Source organism: Vombatus ursinus, unplaced genomic scaffold, assembly GCF_900497805.2.
Source record: "Vombatus ursinus unplaced genomic scaffold, bare-nosed wombat genome assembly UNPS02014870.1, whole genome shotgun sequence".
Taxonomy (NCBI): Eukaryota; Metazoa; Chordata; class Mammalia; order Diprotodontia; family Vombatidae; genus Vombatus; species Vombatus ursinus.
Window position 1 is genome coordinate 11,851,702 of NW_020954648.1, and position 17,510 is coordinate 11,869,211.

Here is a 17,510-nt window from a genome sequence, read left to right on the forward strand (position 1 = left end):
AAAGTTACTGCATACATGCTATTTTAGACTATAGCTCAGTCCCTGATTCTAGCACATTAGATTAGTACTAGCAGCAGTAATCCTAATAGGCTTGCCTTCCTGTACAAAGACACTACTGCTTTCTCCATCGTCCTTCAGTGAACCTGGCTTCTTCTCTGGGCTCTAATGGCTTAGTTCACAGCCCATCCAAGCCTTTTTGTTCTATGCCACTCTTGCCCATGTCTTCCCATTAATCTTCCACAAGAGTTTTCCCTCCTGGACTGATCTCTCATCATGTAGAAATATCTGTTATTGACCCATACATGCCAGGAAAGGAAGCATTTTTTTTATACTGACACAAATTTGTTTTTCTGACCTTAGGTCTAGATATATCCCTCTTGCCATCATAGTCTTGAGGTACTTATCATATGTACTTGAGGGTACAAATATTTATATTTATGTTGTGAAGATGCAGATCAGATGGATAGGACTTTGGAAATGTGCTGATCATATTTTCTAATCAGAATTTCATCTTGATCCTTTTCAGGTACTGGTATCTTGGACCATTAAAAACCAAAGCTGCTCACTTTTTTAGTACTCTTAAGGTAAGTAAAGCACAAAACATGGAAAATTATAGTTAGAAGGATGTTTTCTCATTTTGTTTGTAGTAGAAAAAGGAAATAGGGGTAAATGAGACATATTTCATCTCATTATTCAGGGGCACTGCATATATACAAGGCTGCATCTCCAAAACAGGAAATACACACAGTTTTTTTGCTGACAAGTTGCCTTCTCTCATATTGCCTCCTCTCATACCTACCCATTCACTTTCACCCCTGCTCCCATCTATCCTTCCAACACCACTTAACCTATTCATTTATTCTCTACTATTGTAGAGACTGTAAGCATGCTGACTTATCTTTGTGATATCTATGTATCTGGAAAAATGTGTATGTATGTATGTATTAATATATATTTACGAATATGTGTACCTAGACAGAATTGTTTGTTTGTATTTGTGTTTAGATGTGCATCTCTCGGTATTGTGAACAGATCTCAAATTGGAATAGACATATTATTATTATTATTATCATTATTAATAATAATAAGCAAAAAGAAAAGTGCATTTTGTGGGTTGATGTGTGAAGGGAGAGTCAAAATAACTAACAGGATTTTTAGATTGTAAAATCTGGGTAGAAGTAGATACCTTTTTTCTTTTTTTTTTTAAAGATTCATTAATTTATTTATTTTTAGTTTTCAGCATTCACTTCCACACGATTTTGAGTTTCAGATTTTCTCACCATCTTGTCCCTTCCCCAACCCCAAGACAGCATGCATTCTGAATACCCTTTTCCCTAATCTGTCCTCCCTTCTCTCCCCCTTCCCCATTCTCTTATCTCCTTCCTCTTCTGTTTTCCTGTAGGGCAGGATAGATTTCTATACCCCATTATCTGTATGTCTTATTTCCCAGTTGCATGTGAAGACAATTTTTTAACATGTGTTTTTAAAACTTTGGGTTCCAAATTTTCTCCCTTCCTCCCTCCCCATGCACCCTCATTGAGAAGGCAAGCAACTCGATACAGGTTATACATGTGTAGTCATACAAAATACTTCCATAGTAGTCATGCTGTGGAAAACTAACTATTTACCTTCATCCTATCCCACCCCGTTTATTCTATTCTCTCTTTTGACCCTGTCCCTCCTCAGAAGTGTTTGCTTCTGATTACTCCCTCCCCCAACCTGCCCTCCCTTCTATCATCTCCCTGCTCTCTTATCCCCTTCCCCCCTGTTTTCCTGTAGGCTAACATAGCTTTCCATACCCAATTGAGTGTGTACGTTATTCCCTCCTTAAGCCAAATCCTATGAGAATAAGATTCACTCATTCCCTCTCACCTTCCCCCACTTTCCCTCCACTGTAAAAGCCTTTTCTTGTCTATTTTACGTGAGATAATTTACCCCATTCTACCTCTCCCTTTCTCCTTCTCCCAGTATAATCCTCTCTCACCCCTTAATTTTACTCTCCAGATATCACCCATTCATCTTCAACTTGCCCTGTGCCCTCTATCTGTCTATCTATACATATAATTTTTTTCCCTCCAACTACCCTAATACTGACAAAGGTCTCATGAGTTACAAATATCATCTTTCCATGTAGGAATGTAAACAGTTCAGCCTTAATAAGTCCCTTATGATTTCTCTTTCTTGTTTACCTTTTCATGTTTCTCTTGAGTCTTGTATTTGAAAGTTAGATTTTCTATTCAACTCTGGTCTTTTCATCAAGAATGCTTGAAAATCCTCTATTTCACTGAATGTCCATTTTTTCCCCCTGAAGGATTATACTCAGTTTTGGTGGGTAGGTGATTCTTGGCTGTAATCCTGTCTCCTTTGCTATCTGGAATATCATATTCCAAGCCCTGCGGTCCCTTAATGTAGAAGCTACTAAATCTTGTGTTATTCTGATTGTGTTTCCACAATACTTGAATTGTTTCTTTCTGGCTGCTTGCAATATTTTCTCCTTGACCTGGGAACTCTGGAATTTGGCTACAATATTCCTAGGAGTTTTCCTTTGGGGATCCCTTTCACGAGGTGATCAGTGGATTCTTTCAATTTCTATTTTACCCTCTGGTTCTAGAATATCATTCTAATTTTTAAGGAAGTATTTTCTTCAGTGAGCTTTTGGACTTCCTTTTCTGTTTGGCCAATTCTGCTTTTTAAGGCATTCTCCTTGTTGGCTTTTTGGACCTCTTTTGTTAAGTGACTTGCCCAGGGTCACACAGCTAGAATATTTATTTGTTTGTTTGTTTATTTATTTATTTGTTTTGGTGAGGCAGTTGGGGTTAAGTGACTTGCCCAAGGTCACATAGCTTGTAAGTGTCAAGTGTCTGAGGCTAGATTTGAACTCAGGTCCTCCTGACTCCAAGGCCGGAGCTTTATCCATTGTGCCACCTAGCTGCCCCCTTTGGACCTCTTTTGCCATTTGGGTTAGTCTATTTTTTAAGGTGTTATTTTCTTCAGTATTTTTTTGGGTCTCCTTTAGCAAGCTGTTGACTAATTTTTCATGACTTTCTTGCATCACTCTCATTTCTCTTCCCAGTTTTTCCTCTACTTCTCTTACTTCTCAAAATCCTTTTTGAGCTCTTCCATGGCCTGGGACTGATTCATACTTTTCTTGGAGGCCTTGGATGTAGGAGCTTTGACTTTGTTGTCTTCTTCTGGTTGTGTGTTTTGATCTTCTTTGTTACCAAAGAAAGATCCTATGGTCTGATTTTTTTTGTGCAGTTTGCTTATGATCCCAGCTAGTTATTTGAGTTTTAAACTCTTTGTTAAGGTAGAGATCTGCTTCCAATGTGGAGAATGTACTATCCCAACTTCAGGGGTTTTGTGCGACTGTTTTCAGAGATACTTCTAGGGACCTGTAAGTTTTCAGTTCTTACAAGGTAGTATGATCAAGGGTGAGGTGTTTACTCCTTTCCTGGCCTGTGCTCTAGTCTGTGACTGACCACAAGCACTCTTTTCCACCTTAGAACTGTGAGGAGGATTCCCTCTCCACTGCCACTACAAGCTCCACCATGCCAGCACTCCTCCTCACCCCAGGATCGCCACCCAGAACTGTGACCCACATCAAAGTTTGGGCAAAGCAAGAGAATCCTGCCTTAGTACCAGGAAAGAGATACCTGCAATCCCTCTCTGATCAGCCACTCAATTCCCCCTTAGTCTGTGGGCCAGAAGCTCCAGAAGCAGCTGCCGCTCCAGGGCTACGCCAGGACTAGGGCTAGGACCAACCTTCTTTCTCATCGAGGTTGCAGACTTTTCCTACTGACTTTCTAAGTTGTCTTTGGTGTTTGTGGGTTGAGAAGTCTGGAAACTGCCCCAGCTGGCCCATGATTTAGTTCCCTAAGGCCTGCTCCAGGTTAACTGAAGCCTGGTCTTTGTGGGTGCACCATCGCTGAACTGCGTTTCTCTCCCAGCCTGGTGTGATATAACTTTCTGATCAACTATCCAGGTTGTCTTGGGCCGGAAATTTGTTTCACTCTGTCTTTTTGTAGGTTCTGCTGCGTTAGAATTTGTTTAGAGCCATTTTTTACAGGTATTTGGAGGAGTTTGGGGGAGAGCTCAAGCAAGTCACTGCTTTTATTCTGCCATCTTGGCTCTGCCCTAGATACTTTTCTTTGTTTTTATTTATTTATTTGTTTATTTATTTTTTTTTGAGGCAGTTGGGGTTAAGTGACTTGCCAAGGGTCACACAGCTAGTAAGTGTCAAGTGCTTGGTCTGAGGCAGGATTTGAACTCAGGTCCTCCTGACTTCAGGGCCGGTGCTCTATTCACTGCGCCACCTAGCTGCCCCCTAGATACCTTTCTTAAGAGATGGTTACAGAAGGCTTTATATCAGGGGTTTTTAACCTAGGATCTGTGAACTTTAAAATATATATATATATGTGTGTATGTATATATATATATACACACACATATATATATATATATATATATACGTGTGTATATTTTTTTTTAATATATTTCATATCAATGAAACCATATTTCAATATAATTAAGGTTTTTTTAATCCTATGTGTTTTATTTATGCATTTAAAAATACTCTGGGAAAGGATCTACAAATTTCGACAAAAGGGTCCATGACACAATAAAGATTAAGATATTGCTTTATATAGAAGAAGTAGGGTTAAGAACCTATTTATGTGAGAGTTTTAGGATTTAAGGCCACAAAAGGTAATCTGGAATATGAGATTTTGGTGGCAGTAAGTCACTTAACCTCCCAATGCTCAGGCAACTCATTGAGTTTATCAGTTGCAGAGAAGGTACCAACCTGCATTGGTGAAAGGAGTTTCCTCATCAGGGAGTTTCCTTACTCTCTAGCCCTGAAATCACAGGTCTCATTCCTGTCTCTGATAATGAAATATTAGATGTCTTTGCCTGGGGTGCTTTTCAATTCTTGAACCACAGATGACTCTTTTAGGACCTCTGTTTTCTATATTAGAACATTTTAGTACATGCCCATTTACAGGCTACACACACACACACACGCACACACACACACACACACAAATTTGTTATACAATGATTCACTCCACATACTTAGTACTATTAGTTTTGTCTTCTTGGTGTATTATCTTCATTGTTTTCCCTGTCCTAAAAGTAAAGACTGTCATACACTAAGTTGTTGGTTTGAAGGAAAGATTCCTTAAATCTCTTTGTGATGAGGAATCAGCTCTAGGGATTCAGTCTTCACATTCCTTATATGGCCACAGATTTCACAGGGAAGAAAACAAAATTGTTACCTTTCTGTCCAAGATCTCCTAGGAGTTGTCATTAGCAACATTTTTTTTAATCTTCATGTTAATCTAGGAGTGGCCTCAGATACATCAGGCCTCAATCTCGTATGTGGGACCCACTGAGAGGCCGCCCAGTGAACCAGAAGAAAAGCCTCCCAGGCCTGCTTTATACAGGAGGATATTCCGAAGGCTTGCATCATACTGGACCCGTCCTCAGGATGGTGAGGGGGAGGTTACTTAGAGGACTGGGATACCCTCTATGCAAAAGGGTCCTCAACCAGCTTCCCCAATCAATCAATAAGCATTATTATGTGCCTGCTACATACCAGGCATTGTACTGGGTGCAGGGGATACAAATAGAGTGAAACAGTCCCTTCTCTTGAGCAGCATACATTCCAAAGGTAGATATAGAGACATTACTCAAGCTGGGAAAGGCCTTCAAAGGTCATTTGGTTCATCCTTTGCTTCCAGTCAGCACAGGACTCAAACTGCCAAATAAATTGATCTAAGTTCTTCTCTGCCCCAGCCATATTCATGGCGTGGTAGCATGCTAAGCCCACTGGATGGTAGTAAGAACCCCTTGTGTTGTTTTGTTTTTGTGGCAGAGAGTGGGCCACCTCTTCTTTATTCCTTTTGCTGCTGCTCTTGGTTGGAATGTTTCCTGCATGGGTCTTTCACAGTGACTCTGACTCTCCCTCTCCTCTGTGTATAAGTGAGATGTACAATAAATAAAGCAGAGGAAGCAGAAAGACTGGGCAGGGAGAATGAAAAGGAGCTGAGAAGCTGGCGGGCCCCGGTCATTTATTTTGCATTGGGAGTAGTGGAACACTAATGGAAGTAATTGACCTGTACCTAATGGATTCACACAGCCGTCTCCCAGAAGGTAAAGCCAGAGGTCTGGAAAGAAGTGCAGCTGTCCACCCTTGAATTATCCATCACAACACGGAACAGTCGACCTGACCTGACGGTAAGAGGGTCATGTTATAAATCAGTATTTTGTGTCCTTAAGTCAGGCAGCATAGGTCACTTGTTTTTTCTACAACTCGGGTTTTGGTATGTACCATGTAAATGAGCGAAAGGATAGAGATGGAAGGGTTAGGATGGGGTGGGGGGAGAGATGTGAAGGTAGTGATGACATACCAATGTGGGATGAGACTGGGAATCATAGAATGTCAAAGCTGGAAGAAGCCTTAGGGAACATGGAGTTTAACTTTTTCACTTTCTAGATGACAAAGCTGAGTCCCAAGGAGGTGAGGTTTCCTTTGGGGTCTATGACTAGGATCCACATCACCTGATTATCACACCATGGTATCTCATATGACTTGGGAGGATGGTTGTTTTGAAACTTCTTGGACTCTAGTAAGGAATTCTGGCCCTGCATGTGTTGGTCTAGAGCAGTCTTCAGCTTTTCTGTCTTTGAGGTCACTTTGACAGGGCACAAGGACCTGTAGACTATCAGCCCCATCAACTCACTCTTGTCAGTATAAATTTTAAAACACAGTTTTATGTGATTTGTGTTGTGATCCAGCCCCAAGGACCTAGATTACATATTTTAGAATCACTGATTTAGAGAGTTCCAAGATGATTGTTAAAGTGCCTTAGATTTTGTACATTGGTGAACTAATGGAAAAAGCATATCCTCTGTGTCACTTGATGTGATTGATGATATTAGCATCATAGATGGACTCACATGTAAAAACCAGTGAAGTCACAAACTAGTTAGCCCTTCTACAAATTGGCAGGTACCAGCAGAGGATAAAAAGCATGATCAAGATAACATTTTTAAGATTTATATACTTCTGGGACAGCTAGGTGGAGCAGTGGATAGAGCACTAGCCCTGGAGTCAGGAGGACTCGAGTTCAAAACCGGCCTCAGACATTTGACACTTACTAGCTGTGTGACCTTGGGCAAGTCACTTAACCCCATTGCCTACACAAAGAAAAACAAAAGAATTATATACTTTTATTGAGTCTAAAAACAAATTAATTTAAATGAACTTTCATTTATTTATTCATTCATGTAAAAACAGTTCTTATGTAAACAGTTCTTATGTAAGGTTACCAGTGTTACAAAAGTTGGGAAGAGTAGAAAATTTTCCTGTTTCTACCAGGAAGTGCCACATAACCATTTAGAGGCTGTTTTCATTTTTTACCATGTGTATCTCCACCTACTCTGCTGGCTTTACCTTTCCATCTTTGATGTTTGTGTCTGTGGAGAAGGAGAAGTGGCATCAAGATCTAGATGGCATATTTGTTTGGAGTAACTTGAACTTTAATTGGAATTTGAATCTAAAGTTAAAATCAGGCAGAGAGAGAGAAGAAAAGAGACCCAAGTGTGCAGATATAATGGACGTTCTTGTGTAGACCATCTAAGAAAAGCTGATTAATCATAAAGAGTAAAAAAAAAAAGTCAACGCAGCTTTAAGTTTTTAAATATGTCCTTAGTCACTATTTGTCTTAGCCTCTCAGGTAGAGGATGATATCTGACTTCTGCATCTGCCCATGTTACCATTTTGGATAGATTATAAGCTACCATTGGGAAGCCTCAGTGATATCTGCTTAAATCTGACATAGTGTCACAGTCTCAAAGCTTCTAGGTGGAGAGGAGTCATTGGTGATTCCAAATGCCACCCCAATCTCGTTATTCCTGGCGCAGCAGTTGCCAGTAAAGACAGAGCCATCTTCTACTTTTTGAGACTCGCCATTTCTAATCAGAGGTGCTGCTAGCCCCAAGCAATCAGGCTGACCACAGTAAGGCTGGTCAGGAAGAATCCAGACTAGGAGTCTGATTATGTAGGAACACATCAGGTTTTATGGGTCAGATGAGCATGAGGTTGTGTTCTACTGGAGCAAATGGGACTGAATAGTTCAGTTGGATATCCTAGGTCAAACAGATCGAGTTCACAGAAGGCAAATTAAGGCATGAAGGGCCAGTATAGTCAGCAAATAGGAGATCTGGAGTACAGAGATCATGGCACCAGAAAGTAAGAGATACCGAGGTGTGCCCTAGTCAAACAGATTGCATTTCTCTTTTTTTTTTTTTTTTTTTTTTTTGCTAGGGTACCGGTGTTGTTGTGCTCTAGTATGTCACCATGGCCCTTGCAAAGAAGCTTTTGGCCACTGCCACCCAGAAACGGAATAAAGTAATTACTGGGGTTTCTTTTTTTTAATGGAAGAGAGACAGTGTGGAATAGTGGGTAGTACTATACTATGAGTTAGGGAGACTTGAGTTGAAATCCTTTATGACCTATATTATCTACATAACCATGAATAAGTCACTTCTCTGAATTTCAGGCAGCTCTCAAAGTTGTAAACAGATTACATTCTGCATTGGTAGAGGGAATTCCCAAACTGACAAAATCACAGGTAGTTGAAATACTACGTATGGCAGCTACATGAAGTCATGGTGATAGTGTTGGACTTGGAGTCAGCAAACTCAAATTCAGATCCTAACTCAGATATGTAAGGGCTGCATTACCCTGGATAAATCACTTAATTTAAGCCTTAGTTTCTTCTTCTGTAAAATGGAAATAATAATAGTATCTATCTTAGAGAGCTCTTGGGAGGTTCAAATGAGGTAATTTACGTAAAGCACTTTACAAACCTTTAAAGAGCCATATAAATTATTATTGTTATTATTCATGCCATGTGATAAGTGATAGTCCTCCAGAATATCTCCCAACTAACTTAGTGCAGGAAAGCAAGAACTAAACAGGGTCACTCAAACAATACTATAACCAGAAGAAAGTAGGCCATTGACTGCATGTGAACCCTACATGATGGGGACTGGAATTTTTTCATGGAGAGCTAGGCTTCCACTACTGGCCATTGACTTCTCATGAATCCATCACCAGCAGGTTGTAGAAAGAGAGACCTCCACAAGGTGACCACGTAAGGCATCCTTTCTTCCCATAATTTATTATACACCTTGTGTGTGGCTCTCCATATGGTGGTATCAATAAGAATGGAGAATCTGAAAAACATTTCTATGGCATAAAAGTGTCTAATCAGAAGGAAGGTCTGCATGTGGGACCAGGAATTACATTAATAATACTAATTATTATTTTTAGTGATCAGTCTCCACCATGAATTTCTCTGAACTATTCTGGCTTAGGAAACAAGAAACAGAAGTGAAAAATCGGGGTCCCTGAAGGAAAAAGTCAAAAGCACACTTCTCAGCTGTAGAGCATAAGCCTCCTCCTGCCAGACTGCAAGATCCACAAGAGCAGGGACTGTGTCCTTTCTAAACTTACCTTCCTCCCTCATCTAGCATGAAGCTTTCCCCACATTGAACGTTTACTAAAGCCTAATTGAATTGAACCTCCTTTGGCCATGAACAGTCCAGGGATGACACCCAGGTTAAATCTTATTAGCTGCAGTGTTAGAAACACTAATAAGAGTTTTCTGAACTCTCTTTCTCAGGGCACGGAAGATTTCATGAACATTTGCATTGAACCAGATACTGTCAGTAAAAGTGACTTCATAAGTATAGGGTAAGTGCAAAGGAAAAGAGGCTGGTTTGGGCAGTGAACGAGTGAGGTTTTAGACCCTAGCGTTCTCCAAATTCACCAGTGGTCTTGAGCATCACAAGAGAGAATCTGACGGAGTTGTTTTTTTCTTCTGCTTGGATTTTAGTCTAACTTTTCAGAGTGAACTTCCATGCTTGGCTCCACCCCCACCTTCAGGGTCCTTTATGAGAAGATCATACATAGTTCATATCAGCCTTATTTTTTAACCTACAAGGAAAGTGAGAGAACTTAATGACCAGCTCACCTTTTTCCTTTCCCAGGACTTCAATCAACTATCAGGCATTTAGTAAATGCCTCGTGTGTATCAGGGATTGTGCTAGGCACGGTGGATATAAAGCCAAAAGTGAAGCAGTTCCCTGCCTTCAGTCCCTTCCAGGAGCTTGCATCTGAACAGGAGAGACACCATGCCTGTATATACACAGCATACCAAGCAGATAAAGGGAACTTGGGGTGGGGAAGAGCTGGAAGACACTTGTCTGCTGGGGATTAGAAAAGGCCTTGTGCAGAAGGATTCTTTGGAAACTCCACTCCCGCCGGACCTTGGATCACAAACTCTTTCCCTAAGCCTCTGCAACACACAGCCCTGCTGGTCTTGGAGAGGCTGCCTTGGTCCTGGGCGAAGGGGTAGGCTTTACCTGGCACTTGGTTGGTTTTTGTTCTCAGTGCTCCCTCTACTGCCTGAAGAGGGGAGAAGCACATTTATCTGCGGCAGGGTCCCCATGGTTACTGTTGTATTCATAACTCTCAGCTTTGGCAGCTGGGAGGGCCTCACCATTCCTGCAGTCAGTGCAGAATCTTCAGACTCTGGATACAGCCTTGGGTTTGTCTACTCTATATGGAAAATGCCTTTTGTTTTCCTAGGAGCTGTGGTTTCTATTGTCACTGAAGCCAGATGATGATGAAATCTGCTCTCTTTTAAGTCTGGCATCTAGTGATAGGAACAATCTTCCCTCCTGATCCTCATTGTGTTGTGCTAGGTTTTATCTCATGCAGTTTGAGGAAAGGAGCAGATCCTTGTAATGGCATGATTCTGTTGTATTTGTGGATTTTTGGAAGGGGTAGGAAAAGAGGATCATGTGTAGTGCCGGGTTCCTCCAAAAAAGAACATCTTAGCCATATCAGAGCAGTTGGAACTGTGAGGGCAGGAACAGGGAAAAGGGAATAGGGACAAGACCCGTGGTTTCGTTGGTAAAGGGAACTCCCAGTCAGCAGCTTTTCTGCCACCTAGTCTTAGAGAGTCGTCTAGGACACTGAAAGACAAAGTGACTTGCTCCCAGTCTCACTGCCGGTATGTCAGCGGTGGGACTTGAACACAAGTCTTCCTGATTCTGACGTCAGCTCTCTAGCCACTTTCCCATCAAAAGATACGGGTGTGGTTTAAAAAAAAAAAAGTGTGTTTGTGTATATGTATGAATTAAATGTATTATTTTTAAAAAGGAGCATGAAGAATCATCTGGCTTCATTTAGGTGAGAAGAGTTTGATGGACGTGTTTTCTAGTGGGATCCTAAAGTCAAGAGAGTCCCTTGCATCTGGCTTTTGTCTGGCCACTGCCTCATGTGAAGAAAGGCCTCATTGCTGTTATGATCCCTCTTGAAAACCACAAAACAGTTTGAGACAGAGAGCTAAGAGACCAGTTTTTCTCCTCATTCTGCTACCTTGAGAAAATAATTTAAACTTTCTGGGCTCCATATAAGCCTCGTCTTTTAGATAATAGGGAAGGAGAGAGACTAGATCTTCAAGTCCTTTACAGCTCCAGAATTCTGATTCTAAATTAATTTGGGAGGACTAAAGGAAAGATCATTTACCCTTACTTGATGTCTTTGTTGTCTTGAAGTATTATTAACATGATTATTTTTTTTACTTAGCTAGAAGAATAATATTGAAAAAGAGAAACAAAGGGTTTGGGTTTTTTATTTTTTCATTTATTTGAATCCTTTTAGTTAGGGTTGTACTCAAAGAAATCTGAGGTTGCTAAGCCAGAGCCTAGATTCCAACTGTGTCACTTCTACAGTGTCTGAAAGGGTAGGAAATATTTCCCCTTTTCCTAAAGTCACACTTCCTCTTATTTTTTTTTCCAAGATTTCTGCCAGTAGTTGTCTGGCTTCTGCCCTCTCTTTTGGCTTCTTCTGTTTTTTCTATTGTCCCTCTCATGCCTATCTCCTCCATAGTTACCATTCAGGTTTTTTAATCATTTGCTTCCCAAGAGTTACTAAGTCATTTGATGATTTCTCAGAAACACTTTCTTCTGAGATCCAGACTTCAGCCTAGGTTGTGTGTATCATTCAATGCCTTGCTTATTTGTCGACTGCAGATGCCTTTGTCTAATCTAGCAACTACAGACTGGTGACCCTATAGCAGAGGAGACTTGGGGTAGGTGAAAGTTATTTTTCGTGTCATTCTAATTAAGCAAAATATCTGCTTTTACTCAGTACAGGGGAGTGGCATCCAGTGCATCTGAGTAATTGATAGCAGAAAAGGTAGAATAAGATCTGGGATTTCAAGATTTTTTTTAAAATCCAGTGAAGGTTTCATATTTGAAGATGTGCTATTGTAGCTAGAAGACTAGGAAATAAACATTGGATTGATTCACTTAGATTTCTTATTATCTTTTCTCCATTTCTTTAAGAATTTTACATTTGAAGCCTATCCCTTTCACTTGCCCAGTGGATTTGGGAGATTTAATAACAACTTAGTTTAGGTGTAGTACTAGACTCAAATACTGAATTTTTCATTGTGTTCATGTGAAGATGAGATTACAGCCTTGTACAATGGAAAAAGCATTCGAGTTAGAAGCTCTACCTCTTAACCATTTGCATGACCTTGAGCAAGTCACAGCCTCTCTAAACCTCAGTTTTCATATATGTGCAATGGGAATAATGTTACTTACCTTACCTGGCAGCAGCCTTGTATTAAGGGTTGAATAGGCGCATCCAAGCTCACCATTCATTCAGCTAGTAGTATTAAGTGCTGACTGTGCAGATCCTCATTCTGGCTGCTGGGGAATGTGCCAGTATCTCAGTCCTGTGCTTGTTTAAGATCTGGCAGTGGGGCAGAGGGCGGGGCAGGGGGGAGATACAAATAAGGCTATAGAGGCTATGCACTATAGTGGAAAGACTGCTGGATTTTGGAATAGGGGGACTTGGATTTGAATTGTGGCTCTCCAAGTATTTATTAAGCTGGCACTGTGCTAGTTGAGGGGGTTATAACAGTGAAAATAGTCTCTGCCCTCAAGGAGCTTGCATTCGTGGGGGAAGGCAGCATGTACATATATTAGTGTGTACAAAATAGAAGGTGACTTTGGAGGGAATACTTTAGCACCTGAGAGGAATCATACAAGGCCTCATGTAGGAATTGACATCTGAGCCAAGCCTAGGAAGAAGCTAGGGGGTTGTTAAGAGTTTGGGTTAGGAAGGGAGTACATTCCAGGGCATAGGGATGGGAGCTGTGACGTCACGTGTAGGGAGTAGCAGGAAGGCCAGTTGGGTTGAACCATAGAATGCTTAAAGTGGAGCATAAGCCCAGGTGTCAGGGATGAAGGGCTTTAAATGCCAACCACAGGGTCATAAGATCACAGCCCTGGAGCTGAAAGGATAGTTCAGAAATGATCTAGTTCAGCCCCTTCATTTTACAGCTGAGGAACTTAGGCCTAGGGACGTTAAGCGACTTTTCTAGGTTATGTAGCTGGTGAGCACCAGAGGCAGGTCCTCTAATTCTAGAGCCTGTGCTTCTTCCGCTGTACCAAGCTGAATCTGACCCTAGATATCATAAGGAGCCACTGGACCTGTTGGTGGGAAAGCAGCATGGTCATATCTGTCCTTAAGAAAAATCACTTTGGTAGCTCTGTGCAGGATGGATTGAAGAGCAGTTTTGACATAGGTAACCAGTTAGGAGGCTATTGTAGTAGCCCAAGTGAGAGAATAGAAAGGTACTTGCTAGCAGCGTGACCACAAATAAATCATGTAATCTCTCTAAGCGTCTGATGACCCTGTCTGTAAAGTGGGAGTATTTGGACAATTCACCTGTTGGTGTTATAAGAAAAGTGCTTTGTAAATCTTAAAGCACTATATAAATGTGATTTAGTATTATTATTATAGGTGAAAGCAATTATAGACTATAAAGGACTGTACAAATTGAAGATATTTCTTAGCAATTCTTAGATGAATATCTGATTTGATTTAGAGTAAAGGTTGTCTTTTGATTCAGAATTAAAAGTGCTGTTGAAACCAAGGTTTGTATCAAGAGGTCGAAGATTGTGGGGAAACAGGGGGCATGTTGTATGTTTTATTTTTTTTTTGTTATTTTTCACAACACAACTTCATTCTGATTTAGTTGATGAATTTCCTTTTAGATTATTTTAAGAGCTCTGAACATGAGCAGAGGCAGTACTACTTTGAATTAAAGAACTAATATTTATTGTAGGCACAGTTGTGTTTTCTCACATAGGCTTTGGTAACACGTTGTGTTTCCAGGTCTCCGGAGCTGAGTGAGAGTTTGTGTCTGAAATGGACAGTGGCCATTATAGGCCTTCTTTGGCTGCCGTGTTTGGCTGTGTTTGGGAATTTTCTATCTTTGACTTCCGTGTGCTCAGGCCTTAGTTCTACCTCGATTCTACTCCTTCACTGCATTGTAAATCCCTAATTGCAGTTACTTCTGTCAGTTTCTAAGCTTGCTTTTTCCTGCTTCAACAGAAGTCAGAAGATGAGAGACCCTCACATGTGTCCTGAAGGCTCCGAGTACCTCCAAGCCAGCCGGTGTACATTGCTTCTTCCTGAGGTAAGAGTTCAGGGGCAGTAGGCTTGCATCATCCATCTTTTAATTCCCCTGAGGCATCATGGCATATGGAATCAGCACTGGATTGGAGCTGGAAGACCTGGGTTCAGATTCCAGCTCTGACATTTACTAGGACCCCCTGAGTGTTCTCATCCATTAAATGTGAGTAACAGTAGGTGTACTCCTTACTTCACGGGGTTGTTGTTGTTAAGAAAATTGCTTTGTAAAATGTAAAGCATTCTATAAAATGCAAGCTGTCATTCTTATTCCTTCTTGGGATTGGGGTGTTTTCAGAGATCCTAGCCTCCAACACTGAAGGTCCTTCTTCACTTTGCCTTAGAAAGTACAAGGAAAAGTCACTTCCAAAGCTGGGATTTGATATTTGCTTCCTGGGGATTCTAATTTCTTTTTTTTTTAATTATGTAAAACATTTCCGTATTGGTCATTTTGTACAAGAACACTTGAATAACAGAAAAAAATGAAAGTGAAAAATAGCATGCTTCAGTCTGTATTCAGTTAATATTAGTTCTTTCGTTGGAGGCGGATAGTATGCTTCATCATTAGTCCTTTGGGATTGTCTTAGATCATTTTTTGCTGAGAATAGTTAAGTCAATCACAGTTCTTCATTGGACAATATTGCTGTTACTGTGTACAATGTTCTCCTGGTTCCGTTCATTTCACTATGCATTAGTTCATGTAAGTCTTTCCAGGTTATTTTAAATCATTCTACTTGTCCTTTCTTATAGCACAATAATATTCTATTACAATCATATACCACAGCCTGTTTAGTCATTCCCCAGTTGACAGGCATCCCTTTGATTTCCAATTCTTAGCCACTACAAAAAGAACTGCTATAAATATTTTTGTACAAATAGGTCCTTTTCTGGTTTTTTTGGTATCTTTGGGATATTGACCTAGTAGCAGTGGTTATACTGGATCAAAGGGTATGCATAGTTTTGTTAGCCCTTTGGGCATAGTTCTAAATTGTTCTCCAGAATGGTTGGATCAGTTCACAACTCCACCAGCAGTGCATTAGTGTCCCAGTTTTCCCACATCCCCTCCAACAGCCAACATTTTCCAATCTGACAGATGTAAGGTGGTACCTTGGTGTTGTTTTAATTTGTATTTCTCTAATCAATAGTGATTTAGAGCATTTTTTCATATGACTATAGATAACTTATTCTTTGTCTGAAAACTGCGTATTCATATCCTTTGGCAATATCAATTGGGGAATGACTTGTATTTTTATAAATTTGACCCAGTTCTCTATATATTTGAGAAATGAGGCCTTTATTAGAGATACTTGTTGCAAAAAAATTTCACCCAGTTTTCTGCTTTCTGCTTTTAATTTTGGTTACATTAGTTTTGTTTATGTAAAAACTTTTTAATTTATAGTCAAAATTTTACATTTTGTAATGCTTTGTATCTTCTCTGGTCCTAAATTTTTCCCTTATCCACAAATCTAACAGATAAACTATTCTATGCTCTCTTAATTTGCTTATGGTATCATTTAATTTGCATTTTAACTTTATCTTGGTATACAGTGTGATATGTTGGTCTGTACCTAGTTTCTGCCATACTGTTTTACAGTTTTCCCAGCAGTTTTTCTCAAATGATGAGTTTTTGTTCCAAAAGTTTGGATCTTTGGGTTTATCATATACTACATTACTATGGCCATTTACTATAATGTAAATTTTACCTAATCTATTCCACAGATCCACCACTCTATTTCTTAGCTAGTACCAGATTGTTTTGATAATTACCACTTTATAATATAGTTTGAGATCTGGAGATGATTCTAGAGGAGAAAGTGAGGCTGGTGACCTTGCACAGCTCTCCCTCACTTAAATCCAATTCACCTGCAATCGATGTCATGGTCCTCTTTAAGAATGAAAGACAAACAACAATGGCTAGACCACCTTTTTTTTGCATTTTTTTTCTTTGATTCCCTTGATATCCTTGAGCTTTTGTTATTCCAGATGAATTTTATTATTTTTTCCAGCTCTATAAAATAATTTTTGATAGTTTGATCGGTATGGCATTGAATAGATTAATTTAGGTAGAATTGTCATTTTTATTATATTGGCTTGGCCTGCCTATGAGCAATTAATATTTTTCCAATTGTTTAGATCTGACTTTATTTGTATGAAAAGTGTTTTATAGTGGTGTTCATATAGTTCCTGGGTTTGTCTTGGCAGGTAGGTTCCCAAGTATTTTATATTGTCTGTTATTTTAAATGGAATTTCTCTTTCTGTCTCTTCTGTCCAGAGAACAGGTGGGTCCTTCAGCATTGACAGTGAGGAGTATGAAGCCATGGGTGTGGAGGTCACGCTGCTGCCCAAGAAGCTCCAGTTCTTTTGTGACCCACGACAGAGGGAGAAGATGCTCCAGGTACCTGTGCAGTGACCATGGACAAGGGGACAGAAGTCGGCTCTCCTCGAAGAGTGATGGGGGCACTGTATGAATGTCGGGCTGTGCTCTGGGACCACACTCTGAATAGTAGCACCTTGTTATGTTGGGGGCTTCTTCTTGTGCAAAGTGCCCTTTGCCACTCAGAGCATTCCCAAACGTCCTGTTTACCATTTGTCGTGTTGCCATCTTCTATTAAAAGTATGCTTCAGTTTTTGTCTTGACAGTCTACCCTTTTGGATGTTGGTTTCCCCTGGTGCATATCCTGACTTTCAAGGAGTTTCTTACACTGCCAAACAGCACATGTTTAAATGGAAAAGGGTGGGGGCATCTTTTACCCCCAACGCCCACAGTGCTTCTCTGATGTGTCAGCATGACCAGAAGGTGACCCTTCTTCCTCAAGGCAATGCCAGTGGAATAGAAACTCAGTCAGATCCTACTCACCTGAGAAGGATTGAATGTGGGCTTGGTAGCGGACTCTGCTTCTGCTCTCTGGGGATAGTCTGGCCATTTCATCCCCAGTTTGGCTGCAAG

General features: G+C 40.4%; 1 protein-coding gene across 1 annotated transcript in view; it reads left to right on the forward strand.

Moving 5' to 3' along the window:
• AGK (acylglycerol kinase) overlaps positions 1–17,207 on the forward strand; it is an 87,447-nt gene extending 70,240 nt beyond the window's left edge. The window contains exons 8-13 of the mRNA XM_027842300.1: positions 527–584; positions 5,341–5,488; positions 6,137–6,234; positions 9,690–9,760; positions 14,486–14,570; positions 16,836–17,207. Coding sequence (XP_027698101.1) covers positions 527–584; positions 5,341–5,488; positions 6,137–6,234; positions 9,690–9,760; positions 14,486–14,570; positions 16,836–16,973 — 598 coding nt within the window. The 3' untranslated portion in view covers positions 16,974–17,207. The remainder of the gene's footprint in view (positions 1–526; positions 585–5,340; positions 5,489–6,136; positions 6,235–9,689; positions 9,761–14,485; positions 14,571–16,835) is intronic.
• The last annotated feature ends 303 nt before the right edge of the window (positions 17,208–17,510 follow it).